The sequence below is a fragment of the Tinamus guttatus genome, unplaced genomic scaffold, assembly GCF_059628265.1.
Source record: "Tinamus guttatus ecotype Peru unplaced genomic scaffold, ASM5962826v1 Tinamus_guttatus_pri_ptg000330l, whole genome shotgun sequence".
NCBI classification, from domain to species: Eukaryota; Metazoa; Chordata; class Aves; order Tinamiformes; family Tinamidae; genus Tinamus; species Tinamus guttatus.
In genome coordinates this window covers 1,241,120-1,263,851 of record NW_028288864.1, presented here as the reverse complement: position 1 = coordinate 1,263,851, position 22,732 = coordinate 1,241,120, and the positions used below count along the sequence as shown (strand labels likewise).

At 36.9% G+C, this 22,732-nt stretch overlaps 1 protein-coding gene across 1 annotated transcript in view; it reads right to left on the bottom strand.

Annotated features, from left to right (window-relative positions):
- Positions 1 to 22,732, bottom strand: part of TRRAP (transformation/transcription domain associated protein) — an 82,835-nt gene that overhangs the window by 27,261 nt on the left and 32,842 nt on the right. The window contains exons 36-56 of the mRNA XM_088529448.1: positions 22,270 to 22,398; positions 21,473 to 21,739; positions 20,721 to 20,927; positions 19,027 to 19,185; positions 18,810 to 18,944; positions 18,507 to 18,617; positions 18,049 to 18,195; positions 16,866 to 17,079; positions 15,998 to 16,123; positions 14,327 to 14,473; positions 13,540 to 13,742; positions 12,704 to 12,825; positions 11,587 to 11,800; positions 11,045 to 11,224; positions 10,506 to 10,652; positions 9,675 to 9,794; positions 9,087 to 9,374; positions 8,134 to 8,271; positions 7,643 to 7,755; positions 6,859 to 6,994; positions 1,436 to 1,627 (exon numbers count right to left, since the gene is read on the bottom strand). Coding sequence (XP_088385574.1) covers positions 1,436 to 1,627; positions 6,859 to 6,994; positions 7,643 to 7,755; positions 8,134 to 8,271; positions 9,087 to 9,374; positions 9,675 to 9,794; positions 10,506 to 10,652; positions 11,045 to 11,224; positions 11,587 to 11,800; positions 12,704 to 12,825; positions 13,540 to 13,742; positions 14,327 to 14,473; positions 15,998 to 16,123; positions 16,866 to 17,079; positions 18,049 to 18,195; positions 18,507 to 18,617; positions 18,810 to 18,944; positions 19,027 to 19,185; positions 20,721 to 20,927; positions 21,473 to 21,739; positions 22,270 to 22,398 — 3,495 coding nt within the window. The remainder of the gene's footprint in view (positions 1 to 1,435; positions 1,628 to 6,858; positions 6,995 to 7,642; positions 7,756 to 8,133; positions 8,272 to 9,086; positions 9,375 to 9,674; positions 9,795 to 10,505; positions 10,653 to 11,044; positions 11,225 to 11,586; positions 11,801 to 12,703; positions 12,826 to 13,539; positions 13,743 to 14,326; positions 14,474 to 15,997; positions 16,124 to 16,865; positions 17,080 to 18,048; positions 18,196 to 18,506; positions 18,618 to 18,809; positions 18,945 to 19,026; positions 19,186 to 20,720; positions 20,928 to 21,472; positions 21,740 to 22,269; positions 22,399 to 22,732) is intronic.

Below are 22,732 nucleotides of genomic sequence, written 5' to 3'. Positions count from 1 at the left end.
AAGGCCCACGAATTTGCGGGGAATTTAATTACATGCAGTACAATAAAGCCAATGTAGTATTCTCCGAGCTACCTCTCAGTAGATAACAGCTGTATTCACCGTTAATCAATCCAATAAGATAAGTTATTAAAAAAAAAAATCCACTCCAAATTTACGGAGTCAAATCTCTTGAAACAAAATAAATTAAGGGAAAGTAATATTTTCCTACAATCACCTCAGTATCAGCTCTCGCAATAGCTTAAACTTCATCCTACACTCATTCATCACATAAATTTAATTTTCTCACAGGTATTTAATCACATGCTATCTGATATTAAAAAAAAAAAAAAAAGTAATTACTGCAGTGCAAATTCACTGCTGCATTTGTACCTCTGTCATTCACTGCCTATTTTATCATTGCTTCAAGGCAGATATATACATACAAGATTATTTTTTAAAATTGCCTTAATTGATATTTGAAAGCTTTTAAACACTTTATACAGCATGGCTAATCCTTTCACGCTGCAGATACTGCCAGTCTGCAGGGAGGAAAAAACTTAAAGTACTGATGAAAACTTAGCAGGAAGGAATTAACTCTGACACGAGACCGGCAGCTCGCAGGACGACCCAGCTCCATCTCACCGAGTTGATCTGAGCCCTTTCCTTGGCCGCGCTCCGTCCCCTCTCTCCCTCGCTCCGGCTGACGCTGCCGCCTCTTTGGAGGCCAGGGAAAGGCGCGGGATGCGGCACAAACCCTCACTACAGGCCCAGCCGTTCCGCGGAGCCATTCCGTGGATGCAGGTACCCATAGATCACACCGTGCACAATGCACAGGAAAACCTGTGACCTCGTACGGAAACCCTAGCTTGACTGGAGCGTGGAAAAAGCAGGATGTTCCACATAGCTGCATGAGGTTTCCAGACATTGATCCACCTAGCAAGACATCCTTGTTATGCAGTCCCAGGTTAGATATTCCTGAGTTTCCCCTTGGAGATGAACGGCTCGCAGCAGTGATGAGCTGGGCTCAGCCACATGCATCACAGCCAGCAAAGCTGGGGAAGAGGCAGCCCTCAAATGAAGACAAACCAGCAGCACATGTAGTCGAGGTCACCTACTGCGTGACAAGCTGAACCCAAGCCCCCTGTCACCCAAATCCCCACACCAGCCACACCACGCAGTGACGACCATGGGCACTTGGATGCCTCCAACAGGCTTCTGGAAGCACCTGGAGGCCAAGTCCCAGTTTCCAAACAAGAGTTTAGGCACCCAGCTCTGGTCAAGTACACACAGTGACCCTCAAAATTCCTGCCTTACCACTGCAAAATGCAATTTTTCCCAAGAAAATATCATTAGGAGAAACCAACAATATTGTAGAGTAAAACATACTTCATACTCATAAATTATTAAAAATCCTGAAACTGGAAAATAATCAATAATACCCAGCTTTTCTCCTTACCTGCAGGAGGGGAGTATGAACGTGCGACACGACGTGCGGAAGCCGTCGCCACTCCCGAATGGCCAGGCTGCTCGCCATCTCCACCAGGCGCTCAATGAAGTTCAGCTGCTGCTCCTCGGGATGGCAGATCGCTAAATATCCTCGGTACATGTTCACTTTCCAAGCCATCTCCTTCGGACAACTCAGCTCCACCTGGTAATCAAATGGAAAAGCTTCTAGCAAAGACTATTTATGCTTAAATTGCTTCAGTGCAGAAAATTTTGTAATTTAAAAAATAAAAATCACTCCTAAATAAATATTCAGCTCTGTATCTAAAAATATCAGGTTAAAATATTGAAATCTCTGACATTAGAGGAATTTCTGCTCTCTAGAAGTTTTTGGTTAGGATGGGCTAGCAAACAAATGGCAAATTCAGCATAAGAGTAAATGTGCCTGCACACAAAATGCTGGCAGGATATTTTCATACTGACAACTGTAGTGAAGTCCAGAGACAGCTGAACAAGCTCTCCTGCAAGGGGAGCATGAAGCTCACTGTAAACCAATTCACTCTATGCAGAGAAAAAAAGATGCTCCTCAGCAGATGAAGCATCACTACCTTGTGAAACGCTTCAGCACCCTGCGAACAGGGAATGTCAAATTCCTGCTCACAAGAATCTCCTCCGCACATGCAAACACCTTGTGCCAACATGACACCTCTTACCTGCCTGCTCCAGGATATTACAGAATTAATTGAGCTGTTAATTTTAAAATGATCTAAAACTATCCCAATTCAGGTCAAAATAATTTCTGGAAGACAGGTGCTCAATTAGGTGAAAGTCCTAAAAATGAATTTTAAAAAATAATTTAAACCCATTTTCTGAAAGAGAGCATTGCACAACACACTTGAACTGTGTAACCATATATATGCAATGTTGTAGAGTAAAAAAAAAAGTTAATAAATAAGATTTTTCAAAACAAGTTCATCCATTTAAATTACGCCCACTTAATCACCCCCTAGTTGATAGCGCAGGCTTGAAATCCCAAAGTCTTTGACCTCTTTTTCCCCTTCATAACAACCTCTTTTTGTCTTTATATGCAACACAGAAATCCTTCTGCATTGCCTTCTTCTTGATACACTGTATCTTAACCACTTCAAGCGTGTTTTTTGGATTTGTTTTGTGTTTTTTTTTTGTTTTTTTTTTTTTGCTTATCCTCAACTGACTTTTACATCTGCGCCAATGAGGAGAAACTGCCAGGTAGCAACCCTACACTTACACAGTGAAAATAATCTCTTTATTACATTATCTACTGGCTCATTAAACACAATGGCAATGTGAGCAAATGGAAATGAGTCTTGGGTCCTATCAAAGGCCACTTGGTATTTTAAAGGCTTAACTTTAACAGGTAGCTTATTAAAAATGCTTCACAAGGATTGAAGAGACTGATATATAGTTGCCATCTTTTCTGACCTCTCCTGTGGATAAAGCATAAACACTTTTAATATAAGCTTTTGAAAGGCAGGTTTTAAAAAAAACAGCATGAAAGAATATCAATAAAATTGGAGTAGCAGGTATAGCAGCATACAAGCAATTACTCTTTCCCATCCTACTATTTATGCAAACATGTGTCCTGACACTTAAACATGTGAGTAGAGCCACAGAAGTTCCATTCACGGCTTCAATATCTTCTCTCCTCAGTCCATTAGTAAATGTCTCATTACTGAAAATCTCATTTACTATAACTGCAGCTAAACTGTATCAGCACTTACTCCTGGTTGTCACTTCTACTCTACTTGCAAGCCACCAAAAACAGAACCTGTCAGACATGATAAACTTCATTCTGTTATAACTCTAGGCTTAAAATACAGCATACAAAGTACTTCTTATTTTGAGCTTTAAAAATGTTATTAGTCAATTATAACTAGTCAATAAAGATGCATGCTTAAGTAGTGAACACAATGGTGTTTGTTAAAATGCCATTAATTAAAACCTACGTATCACACGTTAGATAATTTCTGTAGCCCATACAGCTTACCACTTAAAAGATTTGCTTGCAATGACTGATATATAAAAAAGTCCATCTTTAGAGACAACTACTTCATTTGAATCATTAGTACTACAAACATGGAAAAATTCAATTGCAAATGTTGCAATGGTTGGACACCCTTAATTTAAGCTCTATCAAAAGACAATTCTGCCTTTAATCAATTGAACTACTTTCACTATTTTCATAGTGAAGTCCTTAAAGTGAAACATATCGATTGCACCTAGGTATTTTGCTTTCTGACAAAAGAAAATGTTCCAGAAGAATAAACACACCACATAAAAACATAATATGCAGCCTGATCTTGAAGAAATTGAGAGAGACATACAATTCAGCATATTTATCATGCAAGAATAAGTTGTCACACTGAAACACAGTGTTAGGGTAGTTTGTATGCAGGAACTTAATCCTGCAAGATACAGGAATTAAAGGATGCTCAGCATTTTTTATAATCATGTTTAGGTTTTGCAAATATTATGAAACCAGTCAGTCAGCTCTTAACCAGATATGTAATATTTTTCACTGAGGGACACTTGTTAACAACTCGATTCAAAACAGTAATGATAAAACAATAAAACCCAATTGCATGAGGGACTAATTCTTCTGGATAAATCCCTGCAACATATAAACAAACAGGCTCTGCTCAGAGCTTTATCAGGGAAATCATAAAGATGCAACTCATTCCCTTCTCAACTCTAGCCCCTTTAGCAGAATAATTCCAGCAATGCCAGAGCAAAGGAGCACTGCCCAAGCACTGCAAGGAGACCAGCAAGTTCATTTTCACTTGGTATTTAACACAATATTCTCACCTTTAAGGTGCCAGTTCTACATTTTCATTTTTACATTGACTAATAACAGATTAGAAATAAGGAAAAAAAAAAAACCTCAATTTACTATAGGAGGATATCTTTTCCTAAAGTAATATTAAAAAAAAAAAATCCACCACCCAATAAGAGTGATTTCACATGTCACTTACAAAATGAAGGAAAGAAACAACAGAAAGAGGAGGGGAAGAAAAAAAAAAAAAAAAAAACTATTCATTCTAGAATTTCTAGAAGAAGTTACCTAAATATGGCCAGTCTTTTGTGTACTACAAAACTCTTCAAAATTTGCTGAGGTAAAAGTGTTCACATATGTATTTTTCATTGTTTTTCTTTCCTCAAACTGAGTTTTCAGAGGAAACTCTCAGAAGAGTAACTTTAAGGATGTTTTTCTATCCATTTAAACTTTATTCATAAAACAAACAAACAGACCACAAAACCTTTCATGAGTACTGATGCCCCCTGCAACATTTCATTCAATGCCTCTTTCCTCTCTGCTAGTTTTACAAAATTCTTATCTTTCGGAGGAAACCACTTTATCCAACTTCTTGCTTCAGTCTTGTTGCTCAGTTACCCCTGCCACCCTTTATCCATTTGTTTTCCTCCAACCTCCTTCATCCTCACCTCATTTTCTCTCAGGTCTCAATTACATCTCCACACTCCAGTCTTAAACACACTTGCTCTAACCCTTGGTACTTCCAAGTTACTTAAAAATTATGCATAATGGATACACTATAAAATCAAATGAGCCTCATTTGGAATGGAACTAAAGTAGACCCAAAATGAGAATAAAATCAGAAATCCAGCAGTTACTTTACAGTAATAAAGCACTGAGTACTTAAACAGAAAGCCAAAGAAGATGGTTACAAGAAGTAATCCCTGGATGTAGTGTTCAGGGCATATCACAGAAGAATGTCAACTAAAACAGCGGCAAACCTTCCATTACACATCTGCTAGGCAGAGCTGTAAATTAGAAAAAGAAAAATGGCTTGGGCTATATATGTAATCCCAATACATTTTCCCCTCATATAAGAACATCCTTGAATTTGTCACTGTCTTCATTCAAATAATATCCACTGGCATGATCTGCAATGTAAACAAGCCTCTCCAACCAAACAGTGCTGAAACTCCAGAGATTTCATGTACTGCTTTCTCAGGGTTGGGGGTTGCTCTTTCAATTGCCTGGCAACATTTTGCCAGTCCTAAAGTCTGCACAAAAGCCATGCATTCAGAGCAGACTGTTTCCATTCAGGTAACCCTTGAACGTAAAGCTTCATTTAAAATATGACTGTGTTAAGTTTTAAACCAGTTTCAATTTTTTGTCTAATACCTGGATTTTTTTTTTCATCTGACACCTGAAAGCTGCCCTCAAGTTCTACAAATGATAAGTAGCTCAACAGGGTTGAGAAAGAAGGGGAAAAAATAAATCAAATCACACAACCCTACAGCATTTCACCAATGCCCTTGCCATAAAGCCACAGACTTAGAACTCCGTGACTGAGAAAGGCAAAACATTGCAGAGAGCAGCTGTTATCTGCCTTTTCAAAAGCTGGAAAACATTTTAGCTGATCATGATGCCGACTGTACCACAGAGAATAACAAAACCTAGCGCATGCATGTTCAGAAAGATATATTGGCACCCTTGCATCTCTGAAAATGAATTTGAGAGATGTTCAGGAAGGTACAACATGCTAACAAGAGTCAGGCAAGAGCCATCCATGAATAACCTGAAATCTCTTAGCAAAGAAGCCTGAAACACAGGTTTACCAGAGGGTTAACGTTGTGCAGATACAAAAAGGCAATTAACATAAGCCAAATTTAACTGACAATTCCCTGATTTTCACATTTTTATACATTTGTCCTATTCCTCCCCCAAGGAGGGTGGAGACAAACAGAATAAATTGTGTTTAAGCATTTTAACTTTGAACAGTAAAGGCTGGGACCACTTTGACTTTGCCTTCCAGGTGCTGAAACAAACACGAATACTCCAAGGGCATTGGGCTTTCCTGTTTTTGACCTGGGAGCAGAGTTACACTGTCCACAGGGACTGTAACAGGCATATCATCTTACTGCATTTCATAAAAAGAACTTCAGTTCTGGCAAAGGCTTAAAATACAAAAAAAAATCTTCTCCATCCTCCTCTAAACTGCATACCTGTAAGTTTAGAGTGCCTAATATCATATATCTGTAAGGATCCATCATCTGTTCCTCCGGGTATCACTGCTGGCACGCACTCTGGGACAAGCATTTGTTGCTTTATAATAACTCAATTCCATTCACCAAATCTTTTACCTGTCCTAACTCTGAAACTATCTACTTAAGAAATGTATATTCCTTACATAGCACAGCTTTGAAAAGGGGCGCAAAAGCAAACCAAGTTTGTCTGTTGAAATAACATGCTTTGGTTGCCAAAACACCCAGCTGCATGCTAGGACATCAAAGAAAATTTCCAAAGAGCAGTTTACTGTTTCTATGAAATGAACAGCAATGCTGACTTGCTAGAAATATAACCAGTAAAATCCACAAGGAAATTAAATATTAGCACAGCGCATTTTCAGAGTGGTAAAACCCCTCACTCACCTGCACCAGAGCTTCCTTCATAGCAGTCCAGTTAGATACTCTCCACGCACATTCCAGTACTAAGTAGGGATTTATATGTCCTTTTGATTGGCCGTACTCTGTCAAAGGTTCCCACTGGTTCAGTTCTTTTGAGCAACTAACAACCACCAAAAAAAAAAGTGTCATGTTGGTTACAAAATATATATATACACACACACATATATAAAAATATATAAACAGAAGTAACTACCAATGATTTGTATCAGGATAATATAGGCATCTGAGTTTGTATGTGAAGTGTTCTGCAGACACTGCAAAAATTTTATCCAGAAAGGAGGATTTAAAAAAAAAAAAAAAAAAAAAATCTATTACCAGCTCTAATCATAGAATCGTTAAGGTTGGAAGGGACCTTTGGAGATCATCTAGTCCAACCCCCCTGCACATGCAGGGTCACCTACAGCATAATACAGAAATCTAAAAAAAAGAAGAGCTGCATTTGGTGGCTCCTGGAGCATCCATTACAAATAGGAAAAAAAAATTCTAACCCAGTGTGTATTGACCAGTTTTGACTGAAAATTATATTTTCACCATGCTTCAGTTTCCGAGGATCGGCTAAAGGGAGTGGCAATAGAGCTTTTCTTTTTAATTCCCTCAAGTTTCCCCTTTATATTGTATCAAGTTTCCCCTTTATATTGTATGTCCTAAACTAGGTTTATTCCAGTAACTCTTATTATAAACCAGCAGGGTATTTTTCTTCTACTGCAATGTATCAAGTCTCGCTCTGCAACAGCTTTTAAGGCCTTACCGAATCCAATGGTCTTCCCAGAGCTGATACTCAGGAAAGATGGAAGGGGAAGCATTGTTCCGTTCATGTTCTTTTTTAGCCTTCTCCATTGCTTTTTCATAACTTTCTTGTGCCTAAAAAATATTAAAATAGTGTTATTTTTTCATCTTTTACATATAATGTGAACTCAACATTCTATTCTTCAGAAAAAAAAAGTGATTATAATTGTAAGTTAAAAAGAAATTCTGTTAAGAGACATTACCTGGCAGCTTTACAAATGTGGTAAAGAACTGAGAGACTCCCGAAACACAGTAGTGGTGCTCAAAAATCTTTCTTTATCTAGCTTTTACACAGCCTTAAACTATTATTTCCGTCAGAAGAGAAACCGTGATGTTTTCTACTTTACAAGACTGAAGTCAGTTACCAATATGTAGTACCAGGTCATTATTGTCCTGAATATTCAACTTGGTAGTAGAACTACTATTAGATGGTCTCTAATATGAAGCCAGTACCTGTTCAAAGAAGCCATGCTGTTCATAGGCAATAGCTGTCGCTGTCTCCGGGAATTTGCAGCGTTTCTGCCACAGTCCAGCCCACATGTCCTCCTCTTGTAACAAGGAGTAGAGCTCAGCAAGGGAATCCAGTATTTCCTAGAACAGAAACCACACATATTCCTCTGCAGTCAAAACGTCACTGAAATGCACAGTGGAGAGCAAAAACACATCTTCTGCACTGAGGCAAGTTCAGAAACACAGGAAAATAAACATGCATTCTATAAGCTCATTTAGAAGTTTCATCACTGAACTACACTAAAAAAAGAAATCAATTTTTTTTGTGTTGATTCTGGCTTGTCCTCCCTATTATATCAGATTAAATTATAGAACATTGAATTACTTAAAAACACAACTCAAATTCCAACGCAGAAAGAATCTGCAATGTTTGACTTCCTCAGCTGATCACAAAAATACACCAGGGTTGATCATAACTATCTCCTAGGCTACTAAACAGAACAGCACCTGCTGAACTCAGTTTTGCTTAGCCAACAATTCTTCAAGATCATATACCAACAAATCAGATTTGTTAGGAAAAGCATACTCCCTTTGAGACAAATGGAGACCACACAGACTTCCATTTGTGGTTTAAAATTAGAAGCAGAAGTGACTTGATTTGGTTTTACAGTGCTGTAGAGAACTCGTGTCGCAAACGGATTGAAAAGAAAGAAATATATGAAAGTATTAGTGACAGGTGAAGGAAAGATATGAGAAGTAGGTAAGATAGAAAGCAATGTTTTAAGTGTCTGTGTTCACAAACTTGCAAGGACAGGAACTTCTTCAGTGAATTCAAAACAGGCTCAACTTTAACTAAACAGCCCAACAAAAACAGTTGAGGAAGCAGTACTATTGTACTACACTGTACTACATTACTACTGTATTTTTCTCTCCTCATTTCACATACAGCATCATACCTGCTGAGGAGGAGTTATGCTTTCCTGCTCATAAAACTCTGTTGTCTGTTTAGGCTTGATTTGTAGGCTCAGTCCTTTTTCGAACGCTTGATGTTCGAGCATCAGTGTCGAACGGAACCAGAGATTGTGAGTTTTGCCCAAGTACTTCAGGACACAGGGTCTGATGGGAATGGGAGGAACACACTGAGACATCGCTTCCACAAAGCAGTTCAGGGCACTCGGCTGGCAGTCCCGCTGCACTTGATGACTGCCACTGCACAGGAAAGGACTGATTTCACCTGCTAGAGCCTGGAAGAGAAGCACAAAGATAGTAATCTGTTCACTCAGATTCTTCTATTACTGACTTTGGATTCAGAAATCTTGCTAATGCAATATATGTCACAGCACAATCATTTGATAAGGGTAATTCTCTTAATAAATTGAAGGGCACTACTTTCAAAAGATGCATGCATGGACATGTACAGCATTCAATGATCACAAAAGAGGGCAAACTTCTCAACGAGAACAAATTCATTGTCACATAGCTACAATTTACAAAAAAAACAATCATTAACAAAGATAAATTTACTATGAGAGAGAGATTCTCACATGTTGCTGTCTGTCAGACAAGATTTTCCATAATCGTGAAAAAAGCTGGATCCAAGTCTTCTCTGCTAACGGTGTAGAAATATGACATAATTGAACAAAGGCACTCAGCAATGCTCCAGTCTGGAAACAGAGAGAGAGATGCATATAAATGGGAACAGAATAATGTATACTATGGAAGAAGAGTTCATCAACTACACGGCTGTTTAAGCAGTAATGTTGACATCTTTTCCAACTAGCATGTCAAAAATACATTTCTTCTAGCAGTGAAAACTACTGTGAAATGAATTTAAATCTACTTCCATGTTGATCAAGATTGATTTACTATTCTATTAAAAAAGAAAGAGAGAAAGAGAGAGAGGGTATAGAGGCTCATGACCACTTGATAATAAGACTGAACAATCAAGATAATTTGATAGAGTTGTTATTTTTAAAATTATTTTCAAAAAAGCTTTCAGCTACATTATCTTCGTAGAGATTATATAAACACAAAATGCTGATATGTTATTGATTCTGTGCCCTGTCTTTGTCATCACTGTTTTCTTAACGTTTCTGTAAAGTTAAAATGCACTTAGATGCAATAGAAAATGTTTGTCAAAACTTATTGACCAAACAATAATGTCATCAATTCTTAAGCTCCATTGTCAACAAACACTGCAGAAAGTTTGGCAGGATATATTTCCCAATAAGCAATGGAGAGGTGGAAGACGAAAATGTAGGAGAGCTCCAGTGAAAAGAAAATTAAAAAAAAAAAAAAAAGGCAAAAACCAAAAGTGTCATTTTGAAGATTCACTGTTAAAATGAATTTCCAGGAAACCAACAATCTGCACCAACCTTCACTTCTCGAAGGGAATCGAGAAATTTGTCGTGTCGGTTGGTCAGCATGTGCAGCTGGTTGCCAATATCCTTCTCGGAGAGCTCCTTAGTTTTCGGGGTGCTTGTCTGGTCTCCTGGAGCCAGCTCAATGTCAATTTCAACATCCTAAAAAAACAGCAAACAGCCTCAAATACGCAGGTATTTTTCTTTCTTTTTTTTTTTTCTTTTTTATTTCCTTAGAAATAAATAATTTTAAAAAATTAAATGTATTTACTTCGGGTCTCACTATTTCTTTCTGATATTTCTTCAGGTTTAGAAATGGAATTTCTAGATCTCTACAGTGAATGCAAACAAATTCTGAGAGTCCAAACACATGGCTCAAATGTCACATTATTAACAGTGATACAAACTATTTTAATAAACTAACAAAAAGGATGCTGAACCTATGCACATCATCTTCAGGACATATCCTCCAAATTTATTTGATAAGAAAACAGGAAAGTTATTTTAATCTAAAAGCTTTCTTATTCTATTTTCTACTATTTTCTAGAAGTTACCTCTTCTTTGGATTCACTGTTCTCCCTTTCTCGAGGCTCCTGCTTGACATGGGTGACCATAGCAAACGCTGCTCTATCGTGACTGTCAGCAAGGTTGATAACGTTGGTGATAGAAGGCAGCATAGCACCCTGACAACTCGTCCCAATGGTGGTATTTCTCTCACACACTGCCAACAGGAGCTAGATATTAAAAAACAAAACAAGAAGAGTTCTTAAACATATGGGTTTTGTATTTTTGTAGTTATTGAGAAAAAAGAAAAAAAAGGGGTCACAATTTAAGTTTAGTAACGGAATTAAAAATATCATACTAACATGTGTAAAATAATCATTTTCCAAGCATCCGCTTCTCATGGTTTAGCTTTGTATTTATTTTTAAATGCCGTGGGAAGTGTCTGAGACAGCAGAGTATTTTTAGTTATGATACAGAAAATATACACTCCAAAATACACACTGCATAACACTTGCACACAGCCAAGAAGAATAGGGAATAAATCCCATTTCTAGAATTATAACTGCATTTCTGATAAGAGTAATTTACCTACCTCGATGCACTGTTTGATCCAAAAGTGATTTCCCATCGCTTCCCAGTTTTGAGAACAGGTCACATAAAGTAGGCGCTCATAAACTCGACGTTTCATAGAATTGTCAAAGACCTCAAAAAATTTGGCTCGTATGAGTGGCTGAGCACAACGCAGGCCCGAAAGAAACGCAGGCTCAAGTTTTGCAGTAAGTTCACTACCAGAAAGATTTTCATCCCTAAAGTAAAGAGAGAAATAATGACAAAGATATTAGACTTTATCTAGTTTATACAACTTACTTAAATTTATGTAGTTCAAACAACACTGAAATCAAGGGAGGTGATATTTTGATGGAGCTCTAATACACCCAGGTCCATCATTTTGAGAGAAACACCGAATAAAATATTACTGCTTGGTAGAAAATTGCCTTAGAGCTATCACAAATTTGTTAAATTAGGACAAAATTTCATCGCAATGTGAAAGGAAAAAAAAATAATAATAATCAATTTCAGCCACAACTGCATCCCTGTTTGAAATGTCAGGGTAACCTTCACTGATAAAAACCGCCGAGCGCCGTGTCCACTCCAGCACTCCAGGACCTTGCATAGTTAAGTAGGAAAGAGAACGGCAGCAGTAGCTGAAAATAATGTGGATCATTAGCACAAAAGAAAACACCTGATGCTTTTGATAAAGGAAGTATTTTCATTATATTACTATGTTACAAAATCTGCCTGCTGAGCTAGCAAAGTAACTCTCAAGTTATATTGTACAACTAACTTTCAAGAAAAAAAATCTTTTTTTCAACTCTTTGGATGAAAGGAGAGAGAGATTTTAGCTACCATCGCTGTATTTATAATATGATCAACTATTAAGATGCCCTGGTAGCATGGGAGAGTGGGACATTAGAGCAGAGGGATATTTACAAAGAACCAGAATGATAACCCTTTTTAAGGGATGCTTATTTTCACATAGTATCTTCAGATATAGGAAGTAAATACTGTGATTTCATGAAATTCTCGGATTGAGGGGAAAAAAATATTTAATTCAGAACTTAAAAAGATGGATGGGACATTATAAAGGTCATATATAGTACAAATTATGAAGCAATAAACTGCAATAAATGATTAATTGCTATAATTACCTATAGACATAGTTAACAAGGTCTAAGAACTGGGCATTTAATTCAAGGTCTTCTGGAAAACGCTTTTCAATGTAAGTCATCATTTTCACTAGTAAAATAGACTTCTCTCGTAAAGTAGGTGTCTGTGTTAAAAGAAGACATGATTAATTTTGTCAATTCATCTTAAAGCACACAGAAAACTGGTACATTCAAAGTATGTCTCAGCCATCCCTTATATCACTTTTTCACTCCTGAAGTATTGAAAAATAGCTTGGTGGAAGGTCACAGTCTTAAGAAGAAAAATAACTCAAGCATTTATACTTCTAATATACAGCTCCAGAAATTTAAAACAATGACTAATAACAAGTTTACATTGCTTAATGATTACAAAAAAATCTAATTAAAAAAATACCTCCTTTTATATAGCAATAGACTGTAAAGTACTCAACTATCATACAAAATACTGTAAATTAAGGGGCTGCACAATGTTACAGGAATGAAATGATTTCAACTAGCATTTAAACTAGTCAATCTCCATGTAAAGGAAATCTCTACGCAAGTTAACATATACTGTTAAATATAACTGTTATTTTAAAGCAAGTACCAGGCAAAACAGATGAAGCCAACATCATCAGATAAAACAAATACTATCAACCTATAAATTGCTAAACATTTTCAACTCCAGTTAGTTTCATAGGGGGACGCAGAATATTCAAAACCATTCAAATGGCATCTAAAAGTTATACACTAGATCTTTGCAAACCTCATTATCAAAAGCTGACAAAATATAACACTAGCATGGCTTGTATTTATTTAGTATTTGAATGCAATTATTTTAATTTATCCTCTCTATTTACCTGATTAGCTGCCATTGGGGAATTGTTTTTCACCCACTCCTCCACTATTTTTACTACTGCGCGAAGAATTTTGGCATCAGTAGATTTCTCAATGAGAGACGTTAGAATGGCTTGTATAAAATTTTTCCTCATTTCCATGCTCATCACAGCTAGGCGAGTTTTCACAAGATCCAAGCTCAGCATTACGAGTTCACTTGTACCTGCTACAGGTAGTAACAAATAAACAAACAAAAGGCTTTACAAACACCTATAAGAGAATAATTTTCAAGACAGACCAGTGAAATTTTAAGAGCAGCAGTAGGAAATAACTGACTTTTCAGTAACTCATGACCTAATTTACTCAATGAAAGATTTTTACTGACAAAAAAGAGTCTATTTTTTGGGGGTCCAAAAAGTTAATTTCACAAGCAATTTCTCTTTTATTATCACATAGAAAGGAGTAAAAAAGTGAAGGCATATGACAAAATCTTTAAAAAAAGTCAACCTTCTTCCCTCTGCACTACATTCCTGTATATGCTGTAGCTCAGCAAGTATTCACTAACTATCTCTTAAAATGCTTGGGTTAATACTCAAATTAATATATTAAGCAGGTATTAGGAACTAAAAGAGCATTTTTATCCTTCAACACTTTAGAATAATTCTCACTAATACTGAACTAATTTTCAATATTTAGTAATGTCCACAGACCTCTACAAAAATCATTTTAATCCCTTTGGAAAGGAGGGGATTTAACACACAATTACAAGACTTTTAATCATTACCATCATTATGCTGTGTAATGTAATACCTGTATTTGCTTCAGCTGTTCCTGCTGTAGCCTGGGGATTTAAGTGTTCCCTGACCATCTTCTGCAGGGACCGCATAAAAACAGAAATCAATCTGTCAATGTAGCTGGGGTTGTTACTGCACGCAGACTTGAGAATCATTAAAGTACCTGCAGATAAAAACAATATTTAACATAGCAAAACTTTTATTGAGCAGAATAAGACAAAGGATTTCCATGTAGATGTTCTTGTTCTGTGAGAGAACACAGGAAAATTCTAGCCATACAGAGGATTTTGTCCTGCCATGAAAACAGCACAAGACTACCCAAGTTAAAGACTTGAAATCTGGACAGATTTGAAGAAAAGCCTAAAAAGATAATATTGCATAGTGTTTTTCCTTATACATTAGTGAAAATGTTTTGAAATTCTGCATATAAATGTATGATTTGAAGAGGATAGAGGCAAAAAACAGATATGGATTGAGAGCAGATACTTCTCCAAAGACATTAAGAAAAGAACAAATATATTTGAACAGGCAAAATTAAACTATTCTGTATAGATGTTTTAGTGGGAAAAATGAACTTTTACACGAATAGGCCTGTTTTTAGTACAAATAGTGGAAAAATAAAAACATTGCACAATATTGGTTTTCTAATCTAGAAACTTTCTAGAGAGATTCGTAAAACAGTTACTGCAGACTGAAAAATAGCAACACTGTGGAAACAGCCAGCTCACACGTGTGCAAAGCCTACAAGACCCAAGTTCAAATTACAGAGCTGCTACCAATGTCTTTCCAGTAAGAACTTATTCACCATTGTGCAAGCCAGTTTTACCAGTACCTCTCTGAAACAGTTGCCCTTTAGAAGTACATTCTGTCAAAATATATCCTCTAAAAACCCTACAACTATCCCTTCCTTACTGCAACAAGAGCCTACAGAAATATTTATAGAATTATGCTTCTCTCATTGAATGATTGCTTTCAAGGTTTTGATTTCTTTTCCTGCTCACACTAGCATTAAAGTTAGCATACTTAAACACAAAATTAATAGGATTTGCCCAATCTAAAAGAAACAGCACAGTCTTGCCTTTAAGTGAACTCTGGAGTAAAGGCAAGAAGTATCCTTCTTGGTTAGTTTGCTGAACAGCACATCCTGACACCTGACAAATAGGTAATTCCCAAAGTGAAATTGCAGCTACCTGCACAGATCACAGGATGGAACAATGAAGGACATTTGCCATTTAAATCAGCAAGCTTTCCAGAATTCTGCAATTTCAGGTCTGCTTTACCAACACAACCAGTTCTGGGCCAAATTTCTGTTATTCCAATCCATCTCTGCCATTGTCATGTGCAGCTCGAGTTCCCTACCAGTTAAACAGGCATACTTTAAGAAAAATATTTTAGCTTTTCAGAACGATACATGCTAAAAAATCAGATTTGCTCTTCCAGTACAAAAATGTAGTATTCCTATGATTCCTCATTTAGTGAGAATTCAAAAATCTATAAATGAATGAATAAATCAGCTGACAAATGACGGTTTAAAAACAACTGAAAAAGAAAGCTCACATCTCAAGCTGGGATCCAACCACATCCCACAGCTTCTTCTGCATGGTTACTGGATTTCAGCTTCCTTATAGCAAATAATGCTAATGGCCGCAATCATACTAATAAACTACTAGAGACATGGGAAACTTACCAAAGAGCTGGGAAGGGTTAGCATTAGTGGCTTTTTCATAATTAGTAAGTCCTTCATAAATAACCTTTCCGACTGCAGCATAAAGGCACTCGAGCTCTTCATACTTTGAAGCAACACTTGAGGTACCTGCAGAGTTGACGGTTATATTTATTTTTGGAAATACTAGCCAAAGAACAGACAAGAAAATTCCACTGTGTGCATCCAGTCACCCATACTATCAGCAGTACTTGATAATAAATCAGTGGTTCCTGGTAATAAATCATAAAAGGGTAGCACAAAGAGATCTCTCTACTCAGTGTATCTTACATATTAGGGTACCGCTACCTCTGTATAACTCGTTTTGGCAAGAATTCTTAGATCACTGAGGTTTCTCTTAAAAAAAAAAAAAAAAAAAAAAAGGTGTGTATGTGTGTATACATATATATAAAAATTAGCTTAAATCACAACATGGTTGAACATAACTGTAAGCTGCTCATCCAGTCATTTTTTTTTTTCTTTCTAACATCCAATCCCCCTCCCATCTTTTAGCAAAACAGCATGGCTTAACAACTAAAAAATCTGTATTTCTGAAGCAGAAGAATTATAATTGCAAAATACATTAAATTTATAGCTTGCATTTCTGGAACCAAAGTTATGACAGCTATGGGTTATTATGGGTTTTTATGTGGATAATGATGTATTCCAAATGATTACTCATTTCAGCTTTTCTTTTCTTGAACAGAGGTTGAAAGTGCAAGCTAAAATGGATCATTAAATGCAAAAATCATAAAACAGAATATTAGCACATTCCACATTTTCTTCATTCCACCCTTAATCACTTAAGGTATGCAACAGTAAAGGATAAAACGAGGAAGAAAATACCACGTACTTGGTTCTGTAGGAAAAATACCCATTAAGCGAGAAAGCAAACTATGTACTGCTCTTAAAACCTTGGTGTTTCCACAAGTCATGCAAGCTGCTACACCTCGTTGCAGGGGTTTGAAGCTGCTGAGTATTGCAGGGGGCTGCAGGATGGTTAACAGAAAACTCAGCACCTCTAAGCCAGTGCAAATGTTGGCAAAGTTGGCCTGGTTGGGCTGTTCCTAAAGAGAACAAACAGTAAGACAGTGAGTTGGCAGGAAAAAAAAAAAAAGAAAACAAGTATTTAACAGATCAGTAAGTGCACATGAAATCTGTTGAAAAAGTGTAAAACACGTTTGAGGTCTCTATATTGGGGATGTTTACATTTATCCTTTTAGATAAGTCATACAATATAAAACAGTAAAGTGCATGGTTCTACAAAGTCTTCAATCATACAATACCATATTATAACACCAAAAAGCATACAGATAATTCAGCACGTGTGCTATACAGCTAAAACAAAATAGGTTGTATCATCAAGTGTGGGAAACCAGCCTTTGGATGATCTTCAAGATTACCCTAATATAACTACAAAACTAGCAACCAATAAAATAACTAACTTATGTTTGCAGAAAGTTTAAAATACCTTCAAAAAAACAGCAGGCCATCTGAACAAACAAACTTATTTCAAAGGAACTGAAATAATACTGGAAAGCTAATCCACGTGCTCCTAACTCCACTTTAATATCCATAGGTACTGCAGCGATACAAATTACAGAATTGGTGCAATTCACACACTTCACACATTCTATGTGTTTCACTATTTAGCAGAAAAGATTAAGACTGTAAAAATTTATACCCAGATTAAAATTTTGACCATTTGGTTTTATCCCCTGGAAGTCCAAGCCACGTTAGGGCACCAACAAGAGGCCTGTAGACCCCCAGGCAGTTCCAGTTTTTTTTCCAAAAAATTGCAGTGAATTAAATTAGTATTTATAAGACTTGACATTTTATTTCAAATTCAGAACTATGCTATGCTGTAAATTAAAAGATAAAGTCAAAGGTCACACAGTAGAAACAAAAACGAATGTTTACTAGACACATTAGTCCAGAAATTTTAGCTTGAAAAACACCTCCAACACTTTATTTCACAAATAATATATGTGCTAAAGAACCCCCCCGATGCCCTACAAGACTAAGAAGTTACCTACCACAGTCATTAGCAGCTTATCAAACCACTGCAGTTTGAGTTCTGATTTTGGCCACATGTCTGGTCGTAAAGCTGTTTTCAAGAGGTTGACACAACGTCGAGACAACAACTCCCCAGGAGATCCAGCCGTGTTTGAATTGTCATTTACCTAGCAATTAGAGTAACAAAATGACATCTTTTTGTAACCAGCACATTAATTTTTATGCATTCCAGGCAAGTGTTATTTCTGAAATGGATGAGTTTAACGAATTTTATCGCTATAGCCTTACAGTATTTTACTGCATAAAAAGGTGACAATCAACAGTAAACATCAAAACTTGGACCTAACCTGTTAGTTAAATACTTGAAATGACCCAGAGATATACAAAAAAGTTTAATCTGAGACATCATTACAACAACTGTGGACATTCTCAAATGGTTCATCTTTCCTCTACTTGCACATCAGAACAAGAACACTACCTGGCAGGCAATCCGAATCAGGAAGTTGACCACTGTATCCGTGTGCTGCTTGTCGATGGGCTTGGAAAGCAGAGCATCAGCTCCTGGCAGTGACTGGCTACGTCCAAATACCTGCACAAATACAAGACACAAAATGCGTAACCAACATTGCAAGAAGGGCAACAAGCAGAAAACATCTGAAGTATTTTCTAGGCAAATGTGAATTCAGGGAGTTACAAGCTATGGAAAAACAAGCAAACTAATTGCTTAGTCAATGCAGGTTATAACTTTAGAATCTCTAAACAAAACCTGAGCTTCTCTTACAGCACTTATTGCTCCAGTAGCTGTCCTGAATCGTTTCACTTCTTGGCCAGAATCAACAGACAATCCTCTTTTAACAGCTGACGAGGTAGAACTTCCTCCTTCTCCACTGGCGCTTGGATCCATATCTGAATCTGGCTGAAATATTGTAACTGTTTATGTTAAAAAGAGTTTAACAGCGTAAGAGTCCATTCTTAACCAGTTTATTTAGAGTTCCTACCTGCTGGTCTTTAATTCTTTGCAATTCCCATTTAATAACTACTTCGGCAAGATCCACAGCTAATTTTCTTTGCTCAATGGTAACACTGGGAGTGAAGCCCAGTCTCTGCATGGCACTAACCATATGCTGAACCAAGTGATGTCTCACTGGATAATAAACCTGAAAAGGAGGTTTCACAAGTGTTAGTCAAACGCCAGTAACATTCTCTGGAGGGGAAAAAAAAAAAAGTATTGAAATAAAGAAATAAAGTTAAAACAAAGTAATAAAACAGTCTTTAAACCTAAAGTGTGCTTAATCTGTTCCACATACCCTGTTTGCAAGTAGGAAAAACAGGGAGTGGTTTGAAAATAAAATTTCGGCTACAATTTTCAGTAGTAACTACTGGTTTCATGTACCCAAATGAGGATTTTCTGCAGAATGTGATTTTTCCAAGGATCCAATCCTTTTAGAGCGCTACAACTCATTTGAAAACACTTAGATACTTTTTCAATATTTTTTCCTAAAAGGTGACTTTAAATTATGTTAATATTTTTATTTTTTAAAAAGTCAAGTGTAAAATATTTGGTATCCATTTTGCTAATGCTTTTAATTTGTATTCTCAAAAAAGTTCCTGTTTTGAAATCTTTCAGTATTCTCCAATCTATTTAATGTTTCCCAACATATATGAGCTGGAGATAATAAATGTCATAGTTAACCCCACAGAATGCACGAGGCCAAACAAACAACTCAGGAACTACTGGAAGATATCACTAGAGGCTAAGGACAAACAATTTCAGTAACTTAATTTTAAAGAAACTTCACAGCTCTGTTAATGAGCAGTGTTAATGAGCATACACTGAATTAATCTTGCAGTTTCATTTGTCCCCCTTGAGTTCCAAGTTAAGTGAGTATAAAACTAAACAAGCAGAAAAGTAGTGGCATGGCAAAGTCACAGCTGTGACTACAGGAGAAAGGAACAGGACACGCTCAGGGAAGTTATGTTGCAGCACGACAGAACTCTACTCAAGACCTCTGGCAATCAGAACAACAATAAAGCTCATTCTTCCACTACTTGAGGAAAAACCCTGTGTCTAAGTTTAAATAAGTACAACAAGTTTTTTCTTAAACTATATTAAGCATTCCAATTTTCAAGAAACAACATATATATTATTTGCTTTACCCAGTACCAGTCCAAAGAATCATACTCATCAACTCCTCTATATTGGAACAAGCCACTCCTGCTTCAGTCCTTAACTTCAAGCTGTTCCACTAGCACCCAGGCAGCTCCTAATCTCACAACAGTGTTCCACACGCAGGCTCATTTTTAGGCTTATCTGCAGCAGTGCCAGCTTGATCTTTCACTTAAATTGAATTGACATTTCAAAAACACGTGCTCTTCAGGGAGCTTGTTTAGCAGTTCACAAAGCCATATCAAGGCAGGTTGTGCAAATACCAAAGTGATACAAGAGATATTTGAGCAAAAAAGAGAACCAACAAACAATGCAATCAAAACTGAGAAAAAAAATACTTCAGAATCTGTCATATAACATTAATTGTAAGAGACTTTTTCAATTTTAATCAAACACATTTGAAGAGAGCTGATGCCTTTTGAAACTAAGTCATATAATCAGGATGGCATTATTTTTTAATTAAACTGAAGTTCACCTCCTTAATATTTATGATACAGTGACTACCAGAATAAATGGTACAAGTACCTTGAAATGTTGTACTATCAAGTGCAAAATGTGTACTAATTGTGGAACTGTGTGACCCTCTTCTACAATGATTTTTCGTGTCCAGTGAGTCAGCATCTGATGTCCATCCTCCATTCGGGCAGGCACAGCTGGAGTCAGAATAGCCATTGCTTGCCTGACGATGGCACGAGCCTCCATGGCATGAGCTTTTAGAAGACTGTGAAAAACCTAAAAGGGAAAGCTTCTGATCAACCTTATGTATTTTCATAAATATATAGTATTTATAAAAGAAGAAAATACACCATATGTCTTCTAAGCAACATGGACTTTTTTTCTAGAGTATGATAGCTTGGTATATACACAGTGATATTTTGTTGAACATACTGCTTCTATCTCCTTTACCTCCCTTTTCATTTTTTCTTCTCCATGGACTAAACTGAAGTTTTCCTTTGGTCTCCACTCCCTGTCTCAGGTGAAATATCGGTCTCCAATGAACAAACATTGCCATCTCCATTAATTCAACAAGTACCACTTTCCATTGTCCCCTTCCTCTCTCTCTACTCACGTGGTTCCAAATGTCGTTCTACATTCTCCTACCCCCAAAAAATATGTATTAGTTTTAGGCTTGGTGCTTCTGCACTTGCTTGCTGAGAACAAGCTTGCTTACTACTTGCATACTAGGCATCCAAAACTACTCTACATCTCCTACTTGGCATTATAAAGTAAATTACTAACATTCTTTAGGTGCACGAATACAAGTATACAGACAATACCTGCAGCACTATCTTCTTATGTATGGCAAATTTTGCAATGATGTGTGCTAGGAGCAAATGGCCACTGTATTTGCAGGCTGGGTCCACACACGCCTTTGACAGGAGGCAGGGCCACGCGAAAGTCATGAGGCGGCGCAGTTTGCTGTTGCGGTTCTTGTTGTTGTCGTGGATGTGATGTGGGGCATGCTCAACCAGGAGCGTGGCAAACTGCAGGAGATATATCCTGAGGGAATCCAGCATGTCTGCCTGCTTCTCTGGATCAAGGACCTAGTTGCAAGGATGATGACAGGGGAAAAGAGAAAAAAACAAAAATCATGACATATAAGAACAGTCATTTTTGTTTTTTTTTCCCCTTCTGATTCTTTGTTTAATTTGGGGCTTTGCTTCATTGTTTGTTAGTTTGAAGAAGATACTTAAAATCACTTTTAAAAGTCATGTCAAGATCCATCAGATCACCTCCTGAGGTGAGAAAATTTTAATAGTCAACACACCTAGGAACTTCCAAAGATCCAACCTATAAAAAGAACCCATCTGGAACAACATCCATTTTATAATTGCTGACCGGCTTAAGGAAACTCAAGTTAAGTTACAAAAGTATATCATAAGTAAATTAAGTGTCCTACTGAAGACTGATGGATCTCAAAAGTTCCAAGTTTTATGATATGATTTCATATTACTGATCATAATACATTGAAATTGCAAAAATTACTCAAATCAGGACTGAAAAGCCAAATGAAGGAATGACTTTCAATTGCAGCTTGATTTTCAAGTGCTTTAATACAAGCAAAGATTGTTACCTTCGTTATAAAAACACTAGTGATGCTTTCTGGATTATCTCCTTCTGGGTTTGGGGGTCCCAAAAGCTGTTCACCTTCTCCCTTTTCAAAACTGTGCAAGAAAGCAGGATTGAGGACATGCTGCAGCACCTGCAGAACAGAAATACAAGGCAGCTATACCAGACTACTTTATTCTCTAAATGACAGTCAGTATTCAATTTATTTTGCGTGCAAATCTGCATGTTAAAGATGTTCATTTGATTCTCAAAAGAAGCTACAAGGAAAACCTTAAGGAACAGATGTACATGGATTTTTTTCTTCCTCCTCTTTCCTTCTTCCAAGGGCAAAGATTCTTAGAAAGTGTAAACTAAAAGAGTCAATGTTGAAAGCAAGATGAATTGCTGTCTCTGTTTATTATTGCTCTTCCTCAGGTATGATATTTTCACTTAAATGGCTCTGCCAATTACCAAACTCGTTGACATTT